This window comes from Mirounga leonina, unplaced genomic scaffold, assembly GCF_011800145.1.
Source record: "Mirounga leonina isolate KUSES-001 unplaced genomic scaffold, KU_Mleo_1.0 Mir_179, whole genome shotgun sequence".
NCBI classification, from domain to species: Eukaryota; Metazoa; Chordata; class Mammalia; order Carnivora; family Phocidae; genus Mirounga; species Mirounga leonina.
Window position 1 is genome coordinate 1,356,459 of NW_023270466.1, and position 26,798 is coordinate 1,383,256.

The 26,798-nt window shown below is 40.9% G+C and overlaps 1 protein-coding gene across 3 annotated transcripts in view; it reads right to left on the reverse strand.

Moving 5' to 3' along the window:
* Positions 1 to 26,798, reverse strand: part of FRMD3 (FERM domain containing 3) — a 302,714-nt gene that overhangs the window by 115,768 nt on the left and 160,148 nt on the right. For all 3 annotated transcript variants that reach the window (XM_035024381.1, XM_035024379.1, XM_035024380.1), the window contains one exon: positions 20,498 to 20,540. In XM_035024381.1, coding sequence (XP_034880272.1) covers positions 20,498 to 20,540 — 43 coding nt within the window. The remainder of the gene's footprint in view (positions 1 to 20,497; positions 20,541 to 26,798) is intronic.

The window sequence follows — 26,798 nt, forward strand, 5'->3', positions numbered from 1 at the left end:
ACTGCTCCTCATCCAAACCCCGTTTTGAGTGCCTTCATTCTGGGTATATTCTGGTCTGTTTCCTCAAGCCCAGGGCCCCAGGGGTTGCCACATCCATTCGGGTGAGGAGATCGTCACCAGCCTCAGTTTGGACATAACTGTTGCTACCCCTCAAGAGCCTCATCTCAATGTTAATTCACTCTGAGTTTATAATAGACCAACGCTCTTAATCCTTTTCATATATGCTGTTGCTAAGTTACACAGAAAGTTACATCTGACATCTCTTTCCATTTTTCTAGGATGTGATCATGGGAGAAATTAATACAAGGTGTTAGGGGTACACTCACCACTAGACCCATTATCAGAGAAGAGAGGAGAGCAGGAAGCAGAAAAAAACTTAGAGACACTTCAAGTCTGAAATTTTCTATCCCATTTTCTTTTACCATCATATATACCCCTACTATGTCTTTCTCTCATACTGACCCAGCATCGTTGACCCCATGTCACCAATAAAAGAGTTTCCCTGTAAGTTAAAAGGAGCACGTGATTTTGAGATAGTGAACCATGTGCAGCACCAGGGACCCATGCTGACAAGAAGCTCAACCTCATTGCCCAAGCCTGAAGAGGCCAATGTGGCAGTAGGCTCCTCCTTGAGAAACTCTCTTAAGGTTCTGGATGCAAAATTATATGACAAAGTAAATAGTAAAGTTAAGGAATGCTTCTTGACAGGGTTGGAACAGTCTGAAAAGATAAATAATTCCCCCCCAAAAAATGTTGATCTAGTTATGGATGACAAGATTTATGAGAGTATGGAGCCATATATCTCATTCAATGTTTTATCCCCAGAGCTAATTATTGATGAAAGATGGATTCTGTCTAGCTGAATGAACGATTAACCCCAAGCTTTGAGGCAGATGTCAAAGAGAAAGGCCGTGCCCTGCCATCACATTCATCCCATCAAAACACTGGTCTAGAAGGTCCATAGTCTGAATGATTTACGGCAATTCCTATGATTTAGATTTTTGAAAACCTCTGGTCCTATATCTTCAATTTCTGCCCTTCAACACCTAAAACAAATTCAGGGACTCCGGAGTTGGTTAGAATTGCTATTTCTAGAGGGAGTATTAATTAATTCAATCAACAAATACTTATTGCATACCTAGGAGATATTAGCTGTAAGTTTAGATGTACAAATAATAGTAGCCATAAAAAGATAAAAATTATGTCTTCATGGAAGACACATTCTAGTGGAATAAACAGGTATAAAATCAAAATTAATAAATGAAATATATAGGACATTAGAAGGTCATAAATGCTCAGTCAAGAATAGAGCAGAAAGGGGGGCGTCTGGGTGTCTCAGTCATTTAAACATCTGCCTTCGGCTCAGGTCATGGTCCCAGGGTCCTGGGATCGAGTCCCACATCGGGCTCTCTGCTCAGCAGGAAGCCTGCTTCTCCCTCTCCCACTCCCCTTGCTCATGTTCCCTCTCTCACGGTCTCTGTCAAATAAATAAAATCTTAAAAAAAAAAAAAGAATAAAGCAGAAAGGATTTAAGGGGTGAAAATAAACCCACCCCCACCTCTCTTCCCTTTTCTCCTCCCCACTATAACCAAATTCATTCAGGTAAGGTGCAATTCTCTTTACTGCCTTCTAGAAAACCAAACGAGGGAAAATTTTAATTTAAAATTTTAAGTCATTAAACAAGAGAAGAGGGGGAAAAGTCACCCCCAAATATGTTAGCACTGGTTTGGGATCAAAAGCCCAGCTCTGGAGCACTGGCATGCACCCATACCAACTGGGTGACTGCTGAAAAAGTGAAACAGGTAACCAAAGGGTTAATGGGACTCATAAGTGCAACTGTAACTTTTTACCCAAATCTGCTTGTTCTCCTAACACAGCCTGCAGCCATGTTTCCATAGATGACATTCCTAGACACCATGATAACAAAACATTGATTTAGTTGTTTTGCAGAGACTCAAGCCTTCACTAAGAAACTGGCCAGAACTGGTCAGGACCACTGGCCATCTCTTCGAGCACATGCGTGAGTCCATTGGATGAACTTTTGACACAGAACGGCCTAAAACTCAACCCTCAGATCATACTAAGGATGCCAATGACAATGCAGAGCCACACAGGTGCAGAAGACAAGTACAACCCTCCCCTACTTATTATCTGATTCTGAAGTCATGTAGCTCCTCTCCCCTATACCCAGATCCTTTTTTGCTTTGCCTTTAAGTATCCCTGAGTTCCCCCGCTTTGCGGGGCAGATTTGCAGCTTGCCCTCCTGTCTCCTTGCTTGGCTGCCTCTTGAATCAACCCTTTCCTTGCTGCATATTTGATGTCTCAGTGATTGGCTTTGCTGTGCATTGGGCAAGCGAACTTGGATTTATATACAAAAGGAGCCTTCCCAGGGTCAGCCTGGCAGCTGGCTGGGACATGTGGGAAATCCCCTTGTGGGGATGAGCCCATCCGCTTCTCTAAAGAGACCAGGACTCTCTGCCATTCCAACTTCAGGTCTTCTTATTCTTAAGCTACAGGGGAAAAGAGATGAAGTAAAGGAGTTTACTCTTGTCTGTGCCCACCATCTGGTGCACACTCAGTAGCTGGAAACACCTGATGAAGGAGCTACCTGTGGAAAAGGAAACACCAGGCGTGGAGCCCACACCCTGCACCGGGACCCTAGACCACAGTGTCATCGGGAACAGCCACTGTGTGTCTTTACTAGACCGAGGAGCATGGTCACCCCATGGCGGAAGACACTACCCCATTTCTACTGTGGTGTTAAGGCTTTGGCATCAATGACAGGGGCCCATGGGGTGGTGGCAACCCCAAATCCCCAGGGAATGAGTCCCCAGATTTGGAGGGGCACTTCCAACAGTGACCTCAAACAAGCCACCTAAATTGTTTCCTGCTCTGGAAGAGGGGCCAACACCAGGGGCTGCATCTACCTTCCACAGGTATTTGGACAGGCTCTTGGCACGTGCACATGGCACATGGCCTAAATCCGAGTTTTTGTCTTGTTGGGATGTTTATCCTACTCCTGCTGAAATAAGAGAAGATGGAGAAGACTGAATTGAACTCAGCTGAAAAACATTTACTCAGCCATGTAAGTGCTAAGAACAAGAATACCACTAAGGAGCAGAGGAAGGCAAAAAAGGCAAAAATCCACTTTAAAAATGCCTAGAGCTTGTCACTGTGCTGAGAACAGCAAGGCCCCTCTTGCAGACGTCCATTACCTGCCACATGAGGGCTGGGGAGGCCAAGCCTCTCCACAGGGCAGCTCAGTGGCCCCTTTTTGCATCAGCGGATCCTGGGGTATTATCATTTTAGTAGTTGGTTAGCACTGAGAATACGGGGAGAGGGACAGCCGTTTACAAAGCAGAGACAGATTTTCTCATCTCCACTTTGAGATCTTGCCCAGAAATGGGGTTGGGGACATGCAATGATTCGCTGAGCAGGGTCCTGGGTGAACACAAAGAAGAGGACTTTCTATTTTTAACCAACGACCATCCTCAAATCTTTGTAAACAAACAAATAGAGGGGATTTTTTGCAGGGGAGGGAGAGATTGAGAGAGAAAGATCACTTAGCAGCCTTTCATAAAAGGCAGGAGTCTTCTTCTAATCATTGTATAGAGCTATAGGAAAACAAAAAACATAACTTTAGCAATATACATGTAAACACCTGATCTTTATCATATACACTCCGGCTGACAACTACAAAAAATCCCCCCAAACTCCTTTATTTTTTTTTTTAAGATTTTAGGGCACCTGGGTGGTTCAGTTGGTTAAATGTCTGCCTTCGGCTCAGGTCATGATCCCAGGGTCCTGGGATTAAGCCTCGCATCAGGCTCCCTGCTCAGTGGGGAGCCCGCTTCTCCCTCTCCCTCTGCAGCTCCCCCTCCTTGTGCTCTGTCAAATAAATAAGATCTTTTAAAAAATATCTTATTTATTTGACAGAGAGAGAGAGAGCACGTATGTGAGCAGGGTTGGAGGGGCAGAGAGAATATCTGAAGCTGTGAGCGCAGAGCCCAACGTGGAGCCATGGGGCTTGATCCCATAACCAGAGATCGTGACCTGAGCCTTAACCAAGACAGAAGTTTAACCAACTCAGCCACCCAGGCGCCCCTCCCTAAATTCCTTTAAACTGCAGGTGAAGCTTAGAGCTGATGCCTCCAGCAGATGTGAGGGCAAGGTCTATACCTGGACTACGGCTCTCCTGTGCCTCCCTCCTCTAGGAGTCCATTGGGGGAACAATGTTCCATTGTCAGATTTTAAGACTCTGGAGAAACACAGCAAAGGGTTTGTTGATGCCAGCAAGACCTCTAGAACCCGGCAAATATGAGGTTTGTTTTCCAAAGGGCCCCAAGCAGTCATCGGGGCTCCTGGCCCTTATAGCACGACTGATACCTTTTTTTATTCCTAATCAAATGAACAGTGTCCCTCCTATGTCTTTCAGGGAGGGGGCGGGGGCTTCACAGTGAGAACCGAGGGGCACACCCCACTCCATTGTGCATGCAACATGCAGGACACATGCGTCATGCAGGACACATGCAACATGTGGGACACCGATGATTTTCATCGGTGCTGCTTTTTCCAGGACGAAAGCGCTCGGGAGCACAAACTGCACATGCGCAAAATGACACTTGAGTACCAAAAGGGCAGCTCATTACTCACTCATTCAACAAACTGTAACTCTTGGGATATGTTTTAACGAGCCAGCCGGAGAACTGCTCTCTTAAGGACTGCTCTATTCTCGTTGGAAACGATTATGATCATTCAGCAACAACTGTTACTATCATCATCATTGGGAGTGCTAATCGCTCCGTCACTCTTCTACTGAAAGGACAACCAGCAGCCTCCAAGAGGCTACTGGCACCGTGTTGTCTCTACTTCCAAAGCAGAGAGGGTGGGTTTTTTTTTTTTCATTGTATTTAATTCATCTTCCTCCTGTTATAATTCTCTTGGGTTGGAAGCATACACATAGGCTCACCCACACACGCATGCACTGAGAACTTCATAGGGGATCCTGGATCACGCAGTATCTGCCTCACAAACACGTTCTTGGAATCCTCTGGCTGTCTGTGCTGTTCAGGAGAAGCTCTAATAAGGACTTTGAGGTGCGACACTTCTAACCTCAAGTTCAGCGTTTGGACAAATTGCTATGGCCAAACTGAAAACTCTCAGCTTCCATTTCCTCCTCTGTAAAATGGGGATAATAATGGAACCAATTGCCTAGAGTAGAGATCAGCAAACTATCTCTGTAAGGGACCAGAGAGTAAATACTTTCGACTATGCAGACCTCAAGGTCTCTGTCTCAACTACTACACTTAGCTGGTATAGTGCAAAAGCAACCACAGACAAGACATAGACCAATGGGCATGGCTGTGTTCCAATAGGACACGCAAATCTTATTTCATATCATCTGCACACCTCACAAAGTCTTGTCTTTTGCTTTTTTTCTTCCTATCCATTTAAAGTAGGACACCTACTTCTAGCCTATAGGCCATACAAAAACAGATAGATGGCTGGCTGCCTTTGGCCCAGGGGCCATAGTTCACTGACCCCTGATATAGAGCCAATGATGAAGACGAAATGAGTTAATGACATAAAGCACCCAGCAGGCTGCCTGAGACCTAAGTACTCAACCCATAGGAGTTGCTCCTACTCTAGAAGGCAAAAAAGAAACTGATGGGGATGAGGGAGAGCTCTTCGACTTGACCTAGCCCTATATAAGCAGACCTCAGAGATATTGTGGATTCGGTTCTAGACCACCACAATAAAGCATATATCTCAATAAAGCAAGTCAAATGAATTTTTTGGTTTCCCACTTTGCTCCCTGAGCGTAGGGTACAATGACCTGAGAATTTTAGCCAAAAGAAAAGAAAAGAAAAGAAAAGAAAAGAAAAGAAAAGAAAAGAAAAGAAAGTCAGCAAAAGTACATGAAACTGAGGACAGGAGATCCAGGTGCCTGCTTGCTGCAGATGTTGTATAACTAACTACACCCTCAGGAGTCATGTTGGTAGGTGTGACTCAACTAGTAATAACGATAATTATAACAGCCAAATTCAATTGCTTATGTAACTTCATCCTAAGACTTTATACTATAAAATTGCATCCAAAAATGAGGCATTATAAAGGTTTTCCAAACAAAGGGAAACATGAGTAAACTACCCACTTGACCCATGTTTGAATCACCTCCAGTGCTCATACACCAAGCATGGAATCTCTTGGTCCATTGCGGTTATCATTCAGACATTTAGACTACCAACACAACCTATAGTTTTGAATCATGTGGTCCTTCATGAAACAACATGGGTGCTCCTGAAGGGAACCCCTGGAAGTGCACCCCAACTACATATGGGAGATGCTCTCTTCCTTCTGTTTTCTTCAATATCCCATCACACTCCTTCCAACCAGGAAGAGTGCTGGGTCCTCCCTGAAGCCCAAGAACCCACCCTAGTACCCAATCAAAATGACATCAGTGTTGCCACCAACCATAACATAAGGAAAAGGGTAAAAAGTATAAATCTGGGGCTTATCAGTGCATGCCATTTAGAATTGCACCCCATAAAGTTCAGGGCTTTTTGGTCATTACCTATTGTTACCATTATTTTTTTCCACATTGGAAAAACAAAAAGAATGCAACACAGAAATCATTTATAGACCTGAACTGCATGGACTTTCTGATACAAGGTTTAAACATGGAAATTTTCGATGAAACAGTTGTACCTGGAAGAAAGAGAGATGCCTTGCCAAACCTACTGAGTTATCGCTAGAGTAACAGAAGGTGGTTTCCAAAGCTGGAAAGAAGCAATGGAATGAGGCAAACTAGAAAGAATGAAACCAGCCAAAACTAAACCACAACAGTTGGGGACGTACAGTTACTTGATCTATGCAATGGGCTTTGGTCAGTTGTGTGTTTTGATTTGTTTGTAAAGAACATGGCAGTTAGGGGCGCCTGGGTGGCTCAGTCATTAAGCGCCAGCCTTCAGCTCAGGTCATGATCCCAGGGTCCTGGGATCGAGCCCCACATCGGGCTCCCTGCTCCGCGGGAAGCCTGCTTCTCCCTCTCCCACTCCCCCTGCTTGTGTTCCTTCTCTCGCTATGTCTCTCTCTGTCGAATAAATAAAATCTTTAATAAAAAATAAAAATAAAGAACATGGCAGTTAAACTTCTTTTACCTACTCCCTAAAAGGAGCATTTTGATTCTAGTCCACTAGCATCGATTGGGAACAGATTACATGCATAGCCCTGTCTTAAGCCATGGACCACGGGGAAAAATCTTCCAAACTAAACACTGGAGATAGGACTAGACAAGTATATGAATGAGGTCAATGGGACAGGTTGCCCCAAGAGGTCAGAGATGGGGTTCCTATCACTATGGGGGCTTGGAGAAGTAAAATGCATAAAGTTTTACTATCAAAACGCAAACACTGAATCATGGAACACTACATCAAAAACTAATGATATATTGTATGGTGACTAATGTAACATAATAAAAAAAAATCTGTTTCCCTTAAAAAATATGATCAAGTTCCACAAAAAAAGAACACATTCACAAAGTGAAGAAATGAGCCACAAAGCAAAGACATGAAGGTAACCAAAAGAATAAACAGAAATATTCAACGATGTGGGAGGTCTGAGGGGAGGTCACTTGGTGCAGTGGGCTGGGTAGTTCCCTGGAAATTCCTGCCCACCTAGAACATCAGAATGTAACCCTATTTGGAAATAAGGTCTTTGCAGATGTGATTAACAAAGTCATACCGGGTTAGGGTGAGCCCTAAAGCCAATGACTGGTATCTTTATAAGAAAAAGAAGAGACTTGAACATAGACACAGAGAAACACAGGGAGAAGGTGATGTGAAGATGAAGACAAGGATCGGAGTGATATAGCTACAGGCCAAGGAAGGAACGCCAAGGACAGCCAGCAACCACCAAGAGCTGGAAGAGGCAAGGAAGGATTCTCCACTAGAGCCTTCGAGGGGTGTGGGGGTGGGGAGCATGGCCCTGTTGATACCTTGCATTCAAGGTCTAGTCTAGTCTCCACAACTGCGAGAGAAAAAGATTTCTGTTGTTTAAGCCCCCCAGCATGGGTAGTTTTGTTATGGCGGCCCTTGAGGAAACTAATCCCTCAGCAAGAAGAGTCCTTGGAAGAACAAAAGCAGTGGAAGGCAGGCATCCTAACTGGCCTCATGAATAGGTATGGGACCTGTGGCTTTTCTCCTTCTGTTCCTTACACCGGAGCAAAAGCCAGATTCCTGGTATGCTCCCTGTATGCTATAGAAGATACGTTCTCCATTGATGAAATTATTCAGCAGCAAGGGGACTGTTCATTAGATTAGCTTCAAGCGGTGCTGGAAAGCGAAGGAATGCCACATAAACACGTTTCACAAATAGCACCATCAGAGAAATTACGTGCCACCTCAGGCTTCCAGGCGGAGCCATCAGAACTTTAGGGAGGGAGCGGTACAGACGCCAGCCAGCAACTTGACTCAACGGTACTCTATGGCTGAGTTGCACCATGTATTATGCAGAAGCTGGGTCCTCTCCACCCTGATTTACAAGCCGAAGCCATCTTCAAGCACCCCTGTCCCTTCAGGGTGCTTGGCAGCATCAGTGTCTGATAAATAGAGCAAGAAGGTGATCTTAACTACCCTGCTGGGCTAATCAGGTACCAGCCAGGATTAAGCAGAAAACCTCTCTGGAAGTGGGTCTTTCATCTCGGTCTGTATTTTTATAGTACATTCTTAATGTATAATGCACTTTGATCTCTCCCTTCCTCTCTCCCCTACTTTCCCTCTCCCTCTCTTTCTCAGTTTTGACATAAATCTTTCTCTCCTGGGGCGCCTGGGTGGCTCAGTCGGTTAAGCGTCTGCCTGCAGCTCAGGTCATGATCCCGGGGTCCTGGGATCGAGTCCCACATCGGGCTCCCTGCTCCATGGGGAGCCTGCTTCTCCTCTGCCTCTCGCTCTCTCTCTATCTCTCATGAATAAATAAAATCTTTTTTAAAAAAGCTTTCTCTTTTTTCTTATTACCAAGTGATCTAGGAAAATATTCTCATTGTGAAAGATCTGAGTAAAATATGATTACATAATAAAATATAACCACATAATATAATAAATGTAACATGTGTCCTCACCTCCTTCTACCCTACTCTCTTCCCCTGAGGTAACCAGTTAGTACACATCTTTGCCTCCTCTGCACTTACATGTTCATCTAAAATAATCCATTTTCATATATATGGATCATCTGACATGTGAAACTTTTACTTGCTTTTTTAACTCCAAGATAGATCCAAAATCTTTCAGTGTCAATACTTTAGCTCTGCCTTGTTCCTTGTAATGACTGTATGTATCCCACATAATTTATTTAGCCTTGCCAGAATTATAGGCTTTTTATTTCTTCCAATTCTCAGTGTTATAAGCAATGCTGCAATATATACCTTGCATAATATAAACCTGTGCTTGGATAAATTTCACTTTTTTTCATTTCTTTTTAATTTTATTATGTTAATCACCATATATTACATCATTAGTTTTTGTGTTATACGCAAACAATGAATCATGGAACATTCACTTTCACTTTTAAACTAAATACATGCTGTGCCATATAACACAATTTTTTAAAAAGGAAGTATTGTGAAACTTACAATTACAAATATCCATGTACTGGTTCTTAGTCTCTTTCATTATTAATAAACCAGGCCCTTAGCATTATTTGTCTTGACAAAAAAAAGCAAATGCAATTGATCCCTTAAAATCCCCTGATTTGAGTGTCAGCTAATAACATATGAAATTTCAGGTGAAGACAATAATAGCACAAATTGTGTGCAAACCCTAGAACACTTTGTGGAGAAATAAGTTATTTCAAAATTAATAATACCTCATGCAATAAGAATGTTTTCTTGAACAGTAAAAAAAAAAAAATAGTTGAAAAAAGATGATTTATCATTAAATAATTAAGACATCTTAACTTATGTTACATATATATACACATATATCTATAATATGTAGATATATGTGTATATATGTAAATATATGTAGATATATATCTACATATATGTATATATATGTAGAATACCAGTCCCAATAACAAATGAACTGCCCCTTATGAAAAAATCTTGCATTTGTCAATCATATTTCATAGTGCAAAGACAAAAAGTCTATATTTCCATATTTTAGTTGATATGCTTTATGGAAATAAAGCAGCACTCAATTCTACAATCAATGTAAACTTTGAAGTGTTTTCCTAAATTAAGTTTTATTCACAAAAATATTTCCAATAATAGTTTAGGGTAATTCAAGGATATTTGGAAAAATGGCTGCAGAGATATATTATTATAAATAATCTATAAATGTCTGTCACTTTTATGTCAGAATAATGTATGAAAGAACAAACTAAGAATAGGACTGACTTGTAGGTGAAACCAGACCTACGAGAAATCAGGATGGGGTTTCTAATAATCCAGTAATAGAGCTCATAGGAAATATTTCAGGCAAATCTCTATTGTCCATTCTTAATATGTCCACCTTTACACATTCACCAAAGTTGTTCATTCAAATTTACTGATAGCACCTACCGCCCTTGGCTTAATCATTTGCACTGATAGGAAAAATATTTTATTAACCATTTATTAATTAGGCCTTATATGTAAATACTTATATTGCTGACATTTTCCCCCCTAACATTTCTTGTTGTCTATTTATTCTTACTTAGATTGCGAACATAAAATTTTAAAATTATTTTTGTTTTTGAAACTTTAAGGGGCTTTGGAGACCATCAAAACCTCATAATACCCAAAAGAGAAAAAAAAAAGTGTTTTTTTGTTTTGTTTTTTTTAAGATTTATTTATTTATTTTAGAGAGAGAGAGAGAGCAGGAGCACAAGCAAAGGGAGGGGCAGAGGGAGAGGGAGAGAGAGAATCTCAAGTAGGATTCAGCCCCAGCATGAGCCAGACATGGGGCTCAATCTCACAACCCTGAGATCATGACTTGAGCAGAAACCAAGATCTATGTCTGTCTCTTAATCGACTGAGCCACCACAGGTGCCCCGAAAAAAAAGTGTTTTGCCCAACTTTCACTCAAATAAACTGCAACTAGGAGCCCTTTGAAACTGAAACACCTAAGCTCCTCTTGTTGTTAAACTGTATTTCCTAAGGGCCTATAACATGGTTCATGGCTTTGGTCCCATATAGGTTTACAGAGCACAAGTGAATTGAGTAATGAATAAGGAAGGAAAAAAGAAATGGAAGAAGGAAAGGGAGAAAAAATGAAAGGAGGGAAGGAAGGAGGGAAGCAGGGAAGGATGGAAGAATGGGTTGATAAAATATAAAAGATAATACCAAAGGGAATCTGATAAATTATAAGAATGAGGTCAGGATGGGAAAAACGGACCATTTTCTACCTCATTCCAATTCAGATATGGCTAAATCTTCGTTTTTACCTGGATTACACAGATATACTTAATTTTATGTGTATGTATGTACATATTTTTTTTCCATTCAGTACGTGCCCTCTTTAATACCCATCACCAGGCTAACCCGTCCCCCCACCCCCATCCCCTCTAGAACCCTCAGTTTGTTTCTCAGAGTCCATAGTCTTTCATGGTTTGTCTCCCTCTCTGGTTCCCCCTCCCCCGCTTCATTTTTCCCTTCCTACTATCTTCTTTTTCTTAAATTTCACTTTCAATAGATTCATAGAGATGAGCTTGTTGGATCGAGAGACATAGGCCTTTTCTTAAAAAAACACATCTACACTTTTACTTCTGATCTATACTTTAAGTTTCCTAGACACTTTCTCTGAATTCACCAATCTCATAAATTCTGATGTTGAATATTGTTAATCATTCTAAACTAACCCATGAAGCATATAATTGCCCAATGCAAAATTAAAATTCAAAATCTCATATATAAAGTAGGTTATTCTATATGGAGAAAAAGTTAAAACTAATAAGATGAGTCCAAATGAGCGATGGCTGATAACTTGAGAGAGAATTTAAATTCAACAACAAAAATGTAATCATATCATCTCAAACATAAGTTTTATATTACCTTCCAGCTACTTTTTTGAGCACTTCAACAAAAATGGAAGAACTAAAAAGAATCCAAAGGTTAAATTACCATCCTTTTTTTACCGTTCTTCAATTATACCCAGCAGATTGTCCTTAGCATGTGAAGGGACACAGGCATTTTTAATTTAGAAAGACAAATTTCCCTCCCAAATGGCTTTACCAGTTTATAATGCCCCCACCAGAGATATTACTCTCATCCTCATCAATTGGATATCAGTATTAACCATTTTCTCATGTAACAAAAACACCTTGTTTTAATTTACATTTTCCTTATTACTAATGATATTGAGCATCTGTTTATGAGTTTACTGGCCATTTATTTTTATTCCTTCTAAAGGTCTTTTCACATTTTTTACTGAGTTGTTTAGCTTTGGGATTATACCATCACACTTTATGTAGTCTGCATATTTAGTACTTGTTACATATTTAGCAAATGTTCTTCCATTATTTACTTTGTATTTTAATTTATTTATAATTTGTTTTATACTCATTCATTCAACAAATATTTACTAAAAATCTACTCTGTGCAGTGAGCAAACCAAATATTCTGGTACATGAGTTTAATTTTGCACAAATTTGTCAGCATTTTGCTTTGTTACTTCTGTTTATATTTTCCTTAGGAAGCCCTGTTTGACTCCTAAATTTGTACCTAAAACTTCTATAGACTATTAAATATATTGGGCTTTTGAATTCATCTGGAATTAACTGCCATATATGCTGTGAGGTAGGTCTTTAGTTTTTTTTTTCTTTTTCCAAGTGGAAAGAAAATCCAAAAAATCATGCCTGAGTAATCTTTCTATCTCAGATATGAAATATCTTTATCATAACCATATACTCACAAATAATGGGTCAATTTGAGATTGGGTGTTTTCTGTTCTGTTTCTTTTCCTATTCCTGTGTCTATCTTAATTACTATATGCGTCTATTACAAGGACTCAATTATTATAGCTCACATGCCTTGATTTGCTACTTAATAAAACAAGGACCCTACCCTATCATTGTTCTTTTTCACATATTTATTGGCTGTTCTGGAGCATTTTCTTTTGCAAATGAGCCTTAGAATCAGTTTGTTAAATGCCATAAAGAATCTCACTGACATTTTTATTTTAAAATTATTTGAATGTATATATTAATTTGTAAAGAATTGACTTTAACAGTATTAAATGGAAACATAAGAAGTCTCCATTTATTGAACTCTTTTAAATCTACAGTAACTACTATGAAGGGATAGAATATGACTCTAAAAATGAAAAATAAAAATGTTTTTTAAAAAAGGGATTGATAAGAGGTTAGTTGAAAAAGGGAAAAAGAAAAATTAAAAAAAAAAAAAGACAGTTAAAAAAAATTAACTTTGAAAGACTACAGAATCATGGTAAAGAAGCCATGGATTTGGGGCGCCTGGGTGGCTCAGTTGGTTAAGCGACTGCCTTCGGCTCAGGTCATGATCCTGGAGTCCTGGGATCGAGTCCCGCATCGGGCTCCCTGCTCAGCGGGAAGCCTGCTTCTCCCTCTCCCACTCCCCCTTTGTGTTCCCTCTCTCGCTGTGTCTTTCTCTGTCAAATAAATAAAATCTTAAAAAAAAAAAAAAAAAAGAAGAAGCCATGGATTCTATGTGCAGTATTCCCCTAGCGCTGGAGTCTGCCGTTCTCATTGATCGGTAAACTTGGTCTTGGCTGGCTGTTCTCGCTGATCTTCTGGGGGAGAGGCCTGTTGCCCTGGTTCCCAGATGTCTTTGCCGGAGGCGGAACTGCCCCGCCCTTGCCAGTCCAGGCTAAGTAATCTGCTCGGGTTTGCTCTCGGGAGCTTTTGTCTCCACAGTATAATTTCATAGTTTTGCACATTTCTTGTTATATTTGAGAAATTCGTTTTTACTTGTTATTCCTATTGTAGGTGATAGCCCTTTCTTCCATTACATTTCAGAAATAGTTGCTGCTTGCGTATAAGTATCGTTTTAGGATATTAATCTTGCATCCAAGGATAAAAGCCATTATTAACTGTGGGTAAGAGGTGGCGAAGGAAGGCAAGTAGAGCTTGGAGAGACCCAGAGAGGACAAAACCACATTTAAAATGCTATCTGCAGCTAAGAGAGGGCATCCAGCACCCCTCAACACCCTAGCTTGGCTGAACAGAGTGAGGCATACAAGCAAGACAAAGAAATCCCAGAATAGTTTGGGGAAGTGTTCTGTTAGGACTTTGGAGAACACAGAAGAAATGGCCCCACACTGTGTTTAAGCAGAGAAGGAGCCTTACTTAGGGTACATAAGTGTTCCCAAGGCTGAAGCAGGGCACAGAAGAGGCTGAGCAGCGCTGAGAGCCAACGAGTGAAAGACGCCTAGAATGGGGACCACCAGGGGGCGCAGTCTGTAGACCTGCAGGGCAAGACCAGGAGCAGAGGTCCCAGCAGCACGGACCAGTGCATATGAAAGGGCAAGTGGGACCAGTGACATCCAGAGAGGATACAGTGCGGAAAGACGTCAGCAACCAAAAGCCAAATCACCTAAGACAGGTCAGGGGAAGACTCAGAGGACCGGGCACGAGAGAGACATCATCTTTGCTGCCATGATGGTACAGAAGCATCCCCTGCCTCAAGAGGCCATTCCCGGAATGGAGAAGGAGGAAAAGCTCTTGGTGTGGGAAAAATACCCCAGCATATAAGTATGCACTTTCAAGTGTTCATGTTTAAACAATGAATTCACTGAGTAATTTCCTGAAAGAGATCAAATTCTTTTTTTTTTAAGATTTTATTTATTTATTTGAGAGAGAGAGAGAGAAACAGCATGAGAGGGGAGAGGGTCAGAGGGAGAAGCAGACTCCCCGCCGAGCCAGGAGCCCGATGCGGGACTCGATCCCAGGACTCCGGGATCATGACCTGAGCTGAAGGCAGTCGCTTAACCAACTGAGCCACCCAGGCGCCCAAGAGATCAAATTCTAAACTGGTAGATCTTGAGTTACCCTGAAGGGCCAAGATTGAACTTTGTTGCCCCCAAAGGAACAAGGAAAGAAGCTCACAGAAAACTGAATTCAGTCATAGGGAAATAATGTCACATTTATGCACATCTGAGTCATAATGTGCAACTTTTTTAAACCTCTTCACGCTAATACAGTTTGTGTGGTTACACAGATCCTGCAAGACATGAAAGTTTTGTTCTTTTGATGTGTGTCACTACATGTAGACACACTAAGCTACATCCCACAGTTAGGAAACAAGGCTAAAAGCTATACGTTGTAAGTGCAAACACTCACTATTCCTACATGGAAAACAAAGACTCTGAAAATCTAATATCCAACATATGCACTTCATTTAACACTTCGTTCGCAGAAAACCTACTATCTGAATACTCTGAAAAGGAAAAGATCAAAGCTCCGTCCACATTTGTGCCTATAGACATGCAATGATGGAACAGGGGAATGGGGAAGATATTCCCCTCAACACTGCCCAAATCATGTAGCCTACCTGCATTTTAACCTAGTCGACAAGGAACGATAAAAGGTTAGATTTGAAGGTTCCAATTCCAGCAAGTATTGATCAATCACACCCCACCCCACCTCTCCCACTGAATGCAGCTATAAAGCCCGGACAGAATGTGTGCAGCAGCTATTTAAGGACTCTGGAAAGTAAATAACAGCAAGCAGAGTGGGAAAAGAGAATAATTCACAAGACCACTGAACTGGTGTTGGGTTCTCCACGTTTTTCCCTCTGGTATCCCTTGGACAGAACTCAGATACTGGGAGGGCATCACCATGGAGGGGGAAAGCTCCAGGAGAAGCTCCTACTTAAAGCAAAGAGGGTTCTATAGCAACAGAGCGACAGCAAATGGGCGAGAGATTTTCTTATCTGGAAGTTTAACCTTTTTCTTTGATAATCATAAAACTACTCATGTTATGTATTTCATATTGGGTGAGTTTTGGTAATTCATGGTTTTTGAGAAATGAGCCCATTTCATCTAAGCTGTCAAACTAACACCTAGAGTTGTTCTGTGGGGTCTGTAGTGATAGTCTCTTTCATTCCTGATATTGGTAACCTGTGTCTTCTTTTTTCTTTATCGGTCTTGCTAGAGGTTCATCATTTTCTTGATATTTTCAAAGACCAACTTTTACTTTATTTTTTAAGATTTTAATTTATTTATTTGAGACAGAGAGAATGAGAGACAGTGAGCATGAGAGGGAGGAGGGTCAGAGGGAGAAGCAGACTCCCCGCCGAGCAGGGAGCCCGATGCGGGACTCGATTCCGGGACTCCAGGATCATGACCTGAGCCAAAGGCAGTCGCTTTACCAACTGAGCCACCCAGGCTCCCGACCAACTTTTACTTTTAATAATTTTCTGTATCATGTATTGACAAATATAGCAGCTTGGCTGAATTTCAGAGTTATTAAGGCTGATTTAAAAAGTCTCAAAATATTATATTCTATATCATTCCATTTATAGGACATTCTAAAAGGACACAAACTATACTGACAGAACAAATCAGGGGTTGCTAGTGCTTAGGGGCAGGGATACAGGACTACAAAAGGGAAAACAAAGGAGGTTTTTGGGGTGATGGATTTATTCTCTACTCTGTACTGGAGGTTATACAAACCTATATGTTAAAATTTACAGAGGTATACATCAAAATAAAGTCAATTTTACCATATGTTCATTTAAAAAATAAAATTTAAGTTCAGAGGAGAAATAAGACTTTGGTTTAAGAAGTCTTTCGGCTTTGAAATGTACACTCAGGAGCACCAGGATGGCTCAGTTGGCTGAGCATTTGACTCTTGATTTTGGCTCAGGTCATGATCTCGAGGTCATGAGATCGAGCCCCACATTGGCTCTGTGCTCAGCACGGAGTCGGCTTGAGATGCTCTCTTTCCTTCTCCCTCTGCCCCTCCCCCCCACTGTGTTCTCTCTAAATAAACAAAATCTTTTTAAAAATAAAATAGAATGTATACCCAATTAAGTAACTGTCCAATTAATTATTCTTTCAATTAAATATTTCTCTTAATACATTTGAAGTCACCATAAAAATAAGTTTGATTCTACCTATTTTCAATAAGATTTGGGGGAAACACTCTCACATAACATTATTGGGGGTAAATAACTACAAGGTCTTTAAATGGATATTTACCACTAAGAAAACATAAAATGTATACCTTTTGATCCAACAATTTCACTTCTAAAAGGAATTTCTAGTACAGATGTACTTGTAAACATGCAAGAAAGTACATACAAGTGTGTTTATTGCAGCATAATGCATAATTGCAAATTACTAGAAAATATTTTGATGTCTGTTATATATTCATGTAATTGTCAGAAAGTCATTTTTAAAATGAAGTCAATTGGGGCACCTGGGTGGCTTAGTCAGTTGGGCGTCTGCCTTTGGCTCAGGTCGTGATCCCGGAGTTCTGGGATTGAGCCCCGCCTCGGGCTCCCCGATCAGTGGGGAGTTTGTTTCACCCTCTCCGGCTCATGCTCTCTCTCTCACTCACTCTTTCTCTCTCTCTCTCAAATAAAATCTTTTAAAAAATAATAGAAATTAATAAATTAAATGAAGTCAGTCAATCACTGATATTAAAAAAATCTCTAAAGCTATTAAAAAATAAGGTGAAGAATAATATATAGAGATTGATCTCATTTCTGTTTATAAAAGGTCATATATATGATGTGGGAGTTTATACATAAGAAATTCCAGAAGGCTATATAAAATACTGTTAACAGTTATTTCTTTGGAGTGGGCTTGGAGATACATGGGGGAAGAGAAAGGAAATAGTTCAGAAGAATTTAAAATGAAAACCCAAACTAAGAAAAATCCTGGACATTATTTAAAACCTGTTTTAATATATGAGGTGTGAATGTCTATGTGAGGTAATGGATGTTAACTAATCTTACTATGGTAATCATTTTGCAATATATACATATATTAAATCATTATGTTACATATCTTAAACTTACATAATGTTACATGCCAATTGTATCTCATTAAAAATGGAAAATTTTTAAACAGTAAGTAAAATAAATAAAAATGAACTATCTTTAAAAATCCTAATAAGATAATAATGTCTTTGTAGAGAGTTTGTCATCAGGGCAGCTGACCTTCAGCCAACCCTGGAAAATACCATTCCTGAGAACACCTATAGTTAAAGAGATCTTAATAGGGTCAGGATAAAGAACCTGAAAGTCTGCCATCAAACCATTCCTCCAAAAAATTTTGCCCTCATTGGCTCCTCAAAGACAATCAAAGGATTAAAGGTATACACATACCCAAGAAGAAATTTGCCTGGAGGACCTGCAAACAGATCCTTTTGATAGATTCACAGATGAGTCCCAGGAGTTGCACCCAGTTTCTCTGGGTTAATAATATACAAGTCCTAGTTTAACATTTTTTCGAATTTATGGTAAAGTTAATATTCCCAGGATATACATATAATAATACAGAAATTGTTGATACTAAAAGACGCTAGATTTGTGATCTTGAGAAAATTACATGATTTCTTATTTAGTAATGTCCTCAAAAACACAACAGCAGACTGGGTGATAGATAAGACCTTTACCAGTTCCTAGAATCAGGGAGTCACCTGGTCTGGTTTAGAAACTGAATTTTATAGAGTTCTTTCCTGATTCAGATTTCATTTGTTATTAGATTGACATTGGCCAGCAGTCAAATGTCAATCCTTAAAACATTTTTACCAAACCTTGTAAATTTTCAATTAGTTGTTCAGATTTACTTAGCATGGAGACAAAGCTCTTAAGCAGCAAATTCTTCACAAATTAAAAGTTGTTTCTTCTATTAACTGTTGAAAGGCATCTGACTTTAGAGATAAATTTATATTTTAAAAATATGTGTAGCCTAAGGAAAATATTGCATGACATTTAAGAACCAAAGTCAAAGAACCGTTTACTATAAATAAGCTTCCTGGGAAATTGTCTGAACATTTTAAAACACAAACAAAAATTTCGAAACTTAGTAGCTAAGGGATAAAAGCTAGGTATCGCCAATTTTTTAAAGACTCTTTCATTTAGTTATCTTAGAATCTCAAACAGATTCCCCACTGAGTAAGGAGTCCCACATGGGCTCAATCCCAGGACCTCAAGATTATGACCTGAGCAGAAATCAAGAGTCAGATGCTTAACCTGAGTTAGCTACGCAGGTGCTCCAGCAATTTTTTTTTCAGACATGCTAATTCATTCTTATCCTTCATATCATCCTTCATATCATTCTATATAGAGCTTCTCGATACCTCTGTCCTATTTCTTCTTGGATGCTTGTTCCGAATTTATTCCAGCTGTACCCCAACAGACTGACCTCTTTGGACAAGGCATGTCCACTGCTGCTCCTGTTTTCACCTCATACAACTTTCCTGTCAGCTTCCTGCAACAGCCATGGCTCCCAGCCTTCCCCAGAACAACATGGCTGTCTTTCCTGCACTGATCAGACAGAGTTTGTTCCAGAGAGATGGGGGAGGGAAGGAAGAGGAATGGAAAGGGACAAAGGGAAGGAGGGATGAGGGGGGAGGGAACAGGAGGGAGAAAAAGGAGGATTAAGGAATAGATGTATTGGTTGCTAGTCTGCCATCCATGTTCAGTTTCTTACTTTTCCCACTTAAAAACCCTGCCCAGAATAATTTCTTTATATTTGAAAAAGGAAAGAATCCCTTGAATAATGATAAGTGACATAATATGTGCTAAACTGATTTCCGATGAGAAACTGATTTATCGCCTACATTTCAGAGCCCTGGGAAAGTTGACACAGAGCGATAAATGGATTTCAGGGCAGGCAATGAATTTCTGAAGTGCATTTCAGAAGCCCTGCTCCAAATCATAAATAAAAGCAGGCTGACTACAGCCTAGCACGGATGACCAAGACAAAACATGCCATCCAGGACCCAGTCAACACCCTCCTCACAACGCCCAAAGTGGATGACCAGATGTTCTAGAAAGATGTTTCCCAAGGCAACTTCCCCAAGAGTTCATCAATTAAAAAAAAAAAGTTCAGAACACAAGAGATTGAAAACAATTACTCAGGGGGAAGAAATTATTGCAGGGAGTTTGAAGAATAGAAAAAGAATAAAACAGTCTTCAGTGAAGTTAGAGGCAAGAGTTTAGTTTCAAAATACACCCACTTTTCTCATCCCCGCAAGACTGCACCTTCCACCCTGAACCACTTACTAGCAACCCCCACAATCCAAAGGAACCGGGCACCTGGTGGTTATGTTTAACCAATACTTAATCATCTAATTCCAATGCTCCTGTTCGAATATGAACTCTGAAGGTAAGGTGACGGGAAGAGTGACTACAGGGAAGGTGAAGGCCAGCAAAGAGAAGTCACACAGCACCCAATAGGAGAGAGAGAAGCCCCCACCCACAGATCTTCAGCTCCAGCCATTTCTTCCTCGGAAGGAGAAACTTGGTCAAGAAACAGAACCTATCTTTGGACAGTTCATAGCAAAAGTGAAACCACAGATTGACACTTACATTTCATTTGCTTGGAGATGGACTTATTAGGCTCAAGCCAGTGCTAGGGAGAAAAAAAAAAGAGAGAGAGAGATTATAGGTCAAATGGTTGAACCATGTGATGCATACTTAATAACTAAGAGAAATTTAATATAGTCTTTTTCCAAAGTACAGTCTTGGTTCCCATAAATATTTCCTCAAGGTTCCACCTTCTGAAGATCAATACAAACAATTCCATAATGAAAATACAACAGGCAAGGTTATAAATTACTGAGAATTAACAGAGTAGTATTTGAGTCCTACTAAGAGAGAAGAACTAGGGAGAGAACATGCACTTCAATGGGATATTCTCATGGCTCTAGTGGACCCTAGGTGATGGAGCTCCATTGCTCTGGGCAAGCCACAAATGGCTAAAGACTTGGACATCCACGACCTCAAAGAGTCACAGTCCAAGACAGCTTCAGCACCCCATCCCCCTGCCAGGTCGCCCCTGTCAGGTGAACAGTGGGCCAAGCCAGCATTAGCCCCATCACACAGAGGCAATTCTTCTTTTATAGTAGGGAGGAACAAGTGATAAATATCTTACTTCAGAAGATTGAGATCATCTAGAAGAAAAACCAGCTCTATCACAAAACAAAGAAGCCCAAAGACCTGGGTAGCTCAAAATGGTGTTAGTGACAGGCATTCGAAGCAGATACATGCTGATCCCAGCAGCCAGCTCGCTCCACACTGTGAGTGGAGGTCATTCCAACATGTTGAGAGCCAGGCAGCTTTTAATATCCCTAACCATTGACGTCCCTGAAGCCACTTAGGGCATGTCAGGAAGCATCGCTCTATACACCTGCAGTTTATAAAGACAATAGGAGTGCCGTTGGTATCCATCAGGAGGTCAGAGAGCCCTCACTTACCGGGCACCCCTCACACTCAATACTAGAGAGGAAAGGAGGACGCTTACCATACCTTGAGGCTTATACTCCATTTGTGTCATCCAGTTAAGCCTCAGAGTTCCGTAGTGTCCCTACCGTTTGATATAAATGCATAACCAGAAAGTCGAAGAAGAGCTAGCCTATGTTGAGTGCTTCCTAAATGCCAGGTGCTACTCTAAGCATTTCCATGGGCCATCACTACCACCCCACTTACAGATGAGAAATTAGGAGGCTCAGGACATTAGACAACTAGCCTAAGGTCACCCAGAGATTAAGTGGTGAAACCAGCGCACGGTGGGATTCCAGAGCACAGGCCCTTCACCTTGGCCATGTGGCCTCCCCAAAGATCAGTCTGCTCTAAAACATTATTCTCGACAAACATTCCTTCTTTCCCCAGGAGCTGAAAAATGGAATGGTCAAATCAAGAGTTTCCAATCCAGGGTGTCTGATCACTACAGTCTTCTAAAACAAGAATAGGGTTTTTTTTAACCATGTCAATGTCATGAAGAGTTGGACAGAAAACCACACATTTACCTCTGATGTATTGCACAAATGGACACGGCAAGTTTCTTTGCTTCTGATCAAAATTAGGTCTGTTCATTTTGAGAACCTGGTTTTTCCTCCTTTTTTCATTTTTTTAATTGTGGTAACATACACATCAAATTCACCATCCTAACCTTTTTAAGTGTACAGTTCAGTGGTATTAAATGCATTCATAATGGTGTGCAACCATCACCACCATCCTTCTCCAAAGCACTTTCACCTTGTAAAACTGAAACTCTAGCCCTAATAAACAGTCACTCGGCCCACCCCTTTCTCCACGCCTTTGGAGACCATCATTCTACTTTTGGTTATCTCCTTCTAGTCAGAAGCAATGCTTGGCATTTACACAGTTATCACTGAACAGTGGAAAAACATATTGATTGGGCCACTTACTAGCTGTATAACCATGTACAAAATGTTTAACCTCGCTCTCAATTGCTGCAACTATCATATGGGAATAGCAGTAATACCTACTTCCACGGTTGTTGCAAGGATTTTAGAAGTTAATAAAAATAAACATGAGACACTTAAAATGCCTGGCATGTGAAAAATATCAATAAATGTTTGTTTGCTGATGCTGTTTTTACTTAATAAGTACAGTAGACCATTTAATTAGTAGACCATATCCCATGGAGGAGAATAATAAAAGGGGCCTCTGATGATTATTTTTTTAGAAATAGGATAATTTAGAACTAAGGCAAGAAAACAAATACCAACTGAGATCAATACCTACTGCTCTTGTCTCACAAAGGAGAATCACTAGTCATTTGGCCAATAAAGTCTGAAATGCATTTTCCGAATTCTCTTTGCTTGGCATCATTTGAACTCCTTAGCCCTTCTCTGCCTAACTTCAACCTGCCTTTCCTCCTCCTCTCTGCCTCCAGGGATGACAGGTACATTTCATTTTTATATGCCCATATCAGTTAGTTGGTAGCAATCTCCCAGGGCCATGAAGAAGGATCAAAGTCTCAGTGAGAATGAGTGCCATGATGGATTGGCTGTGTCTGCCATAGAGGGGTAGGGAACATGGAAGGTATGCCTGCAAAATATTTGCCATCTGTGCCCTAAGTAAGCTATTTACTCTAAATGAATGACTACTTTGTCCTACGAAATACACCCTGCAGTTTCTGATGGGTTCCGACCTTCCTCCTCCCCTTGGCCTATTCACACCCTACCCTTGCCTCTCAAACCTCATGTATTTGATGACATACATCTACAGTGTGACCACTACATACTTTTCTACCAGGACAACTATTCTTCTGCAGTGGGGATAGTCATGGGGTATAGAGCCCTAAGAAAAATAAGCCAGCATTAGTCATGTTTCAAGGGATTATAGTAAATCATTTCTTTGGACAGGGTCAAGCTCAGTTTGTGAGCATTTATTAAAATTTAAAACTCTGACTGGCCTATGGCCCCACAATTCCCTTATTCCCCAATTTGCCCACATGAACACAGAGGAACATAACAAGGATTCTCACTGCAAGATTATATTAAATTATAAAACATTGGACTATTAATGGCCATCATCAGGAAAATGGTAAATAACGTGTCCATCTGTTCATATTCTAGAGGATTCTTCACTGTATTATAGGAGGTAGATCTTGATGGGTAACATGGTTAGATCTCTAAAAACACACAGTGTGATGAAAAAAGTGAACTGCAAAATTTATAACTATGGCCACAGTTCTCAAATCATGCACTGAAGCGCCCCAGGGAAAAGGAGCCATTCTAGAAATCTGTCAGATACCCACTGTGCAATCTAGCAGCTCAAGGAAGTTCCCAGCTCTAACATTAGATCATGCTAGATTTCTTTTGATGTCATGCTTTTTGCAACGCTGGGTTTTTAGCGGTTGCTGTGGTAAAAAGCAAGTACCATGCGAAAAGAGGTGTGCGAGGCAATGAGTATGGCAGTATCTATCTGATCTGGTCCTGGAATCTGAGGAGCCAGGGGCTGCCCGACAGGTGCCCACATCCTGTTCCCAGGTAATGGTGGTTAAGAATGAACTGGAGGGTGCCTGGGTGGCTCAGTTGGTTAAGCGACTGCCTTCGGCTCGGGTCACGATCCTGGAGTCCTGGGATCGAGTCCCACATCGGGCTCCCTGCTCAGCAGGGAGTCTGCTTCTCCCCCTGACCCTCCCCACTCTCATGCTCCATCTCATTCTCTCAAATAACTAAATAAAATCTTTAAAAAAAAAAAAAGAATGAACTGGAAATACTATTTTCATGTAGGTCATGTTTTAAATGGCCACTAAGCTGTTAGGACATAAATACTAAGTTTGTTGTCCCTAACTCTTATTAGGTAGAGCACCATGAAATAAGTACTTTTGACCTAGGGCCCCATGAAATAATTACTAAGATACTAAGAGAGCCATAAATCAACAAAGTTTGGGAACCTCTGAGCTATGGTATCATATAATTAATGTGTTTTCTTTTTTAAGTAAAAAGTACAAAACACTACCCTATATTTTCAAAGAATACATAGTAAGCATCTAAATGTATTTTTAAAGATCTGAAATGATACACAATAAACATAGCAGGGAGAAAACAGGAATTTAGAAGTGTTACTCAAAGGAAACCATGACTTCTGTTTTATCTGTGATGTTTTAGCTTATACTTTTTACATGTATTCACCCATTACATGAATAATAAAATTCAATTTAAAAAAAAAGGAAGCTAAGTTCTACTCAGAGGATAAAGGTGAATTTTTATGTAGTTTAGACTCAAGACAAAGAATTTTGTACATAACAGGCAGATGCCAAGTCCAGCTAAGCCACCAGCTCTGCGTTCAAATCCCAGTTCTGCCACTTACTAGTGATGTGACCTCCAGCATGTTTCTTCCTGTTTCCCCACTTACAGCATCACTGTGAGGTTTAAGTAGGTTAATGCATTAAAGCAGTCCTTAGAACAGAGCTTAGAGCCTAGTTAAAGCTCAGTAAACACCAGCTGTTCCTATCTTCTTTGCATTCACTCAGACACTCCCAAGTTGGTGCAATGGCCCCTCTTGGTGAGCCCACCTCTTTCCCTCTCTTCCTCTCACACTCCCATCCCATCTGCCTTCTGCTCTACATGAAAGGTAATTCTCCTCCCCTTTTTCCTTCTTCCTTTTAGAGTTGTGAGTTGGGCAATGAATTCAAGTCTGTATGACACCAACAACTCCTGCTGTTACTATATGTACAGATGGATTACACGCCGGTGTAAGAAAACAACCAGGATGCTGTGTGCTTAGTAATTAGATCTGAGGCTCAGAACATTTACTGCATTGTTATTTTCCTTTCAATTGCTACTTGGAATATATGCTAGTTGTGTTTTTTGTTGTTGTTGTTTTGTGTTTTAAGTCTGTTTCCATACTGGAAATGGAAATTCCTTGAGAGAGGTAGAAAGAAAAGCCTGCCAACCAAATATCTAAATTTGTGGCTGGTTTACTATAGCTGAAACCTTCATTTTCTCAACTTTCATTTAGAATAGGAATTCCAAAGACTAAAGAAGCTAAAATCTGGGTGCCTGGGTGGCTCAGTCGTTAAGCGTCTGCCTTCGGCTCAGGTCATGATCTCAGGGTCCTGGAATCGAGTCCCGCATCGGGCTCCCTGCTCAGCGGGAAGCCTGCTTTTCCCTCTCCCACTCCCCCTGCTTGTGTTCTCTCTCTCACTGTGTCTCTCTCTGTCTCTGTCAAATAAATAATAATTTAAAAAATCTTAAAAAAAAAAAGCTAAAATCCAATCAGTGATTCTACCTAATGAGCTTAGGAAGTAAGATGAATCAGAGGATGCATGCCCTGATCTGTTTTCTCCCTGTTATATTTATAACATGATCTGAAAGTATCAGGAAGGTGTCTGCAGAGAACCTGGCAGGGCTCTGCCCAATTCCCCCTGGATGCCCTTTTCCCCTTAGTTATATAGCAGCTTAATCATTTGGGGGAAGGCTGCCTCAGCTTACTGGAACCCAATGCAGGATGGAGAATGAGCCTCCCCCACTCACCTCTTAACTGTCAGGTTAAGAAGTGACAGGTGTGGGAGGATAAATACCTCTGCTCTCTCGCCCCTTGGCCAGGACAACTCTAAAGCAGGACCTACACTCTTGCAGAAATCCTCTGTGGCTTTCAGCCCAAGTTACCCTCTGTACAACTTTGCTCAACATCACACACTTGTGTGACCTCCTTCCCTTCCCTGCCCCAATCCCCCCAAGCTCCTGAAAGTCTTTTTCCTGGGAACATTTCCTAACAAAACTGGAATTTTTATCTCCAAATCCACTTCTGGGTACCAGAGCCAAGAAAGCCTCCCTAACTCCCCACCAAAAACTGCCCTCCCTCCATGGTATTTGAAATCCTTCCCTTGGAGGTTTTATTCCTTTTGCCGTGGGCTTGAACCCCAGTAACCTGTATATCTCCCTCTGGGAGGTCCCAATTTAACAGGGTTTTCAGTCTGGACAATCTAGCGTGACCATTTCAAGTCACTTCTTAGAACAAATTTATTTTGATTGATAGCAGCTGGAAGCAAAGAGGAGAAGGTGAATGAAGCCTCACAAAGAGGGTGAAAAGCAGAGCGCTGACTAACCCCTCTATGCCCTGATTCCTTTCTCTGTGGTCTTGGGGGTGGGGCAGATTCCAGAACCCCTAAGATTCCGTCAGCTCTCATATTCCACATTGTATGAACCTGAAGTATGAGAACATTACCAACAATTGCTTCTTTTTAAATTTTGCTAGGCCCAGCTATACTTAGCCCTAAGAGATCATTTTTCTCGACCCCATCATAGAAATGGTGCATTTCTTTTGTACTTTCCAATTTTGACTTGTTTGGTGGGGGGGGAGGAAGGTGGGTGTGTGAGGTGGTGATTTGCAACTAAGTAGATTGATTTTT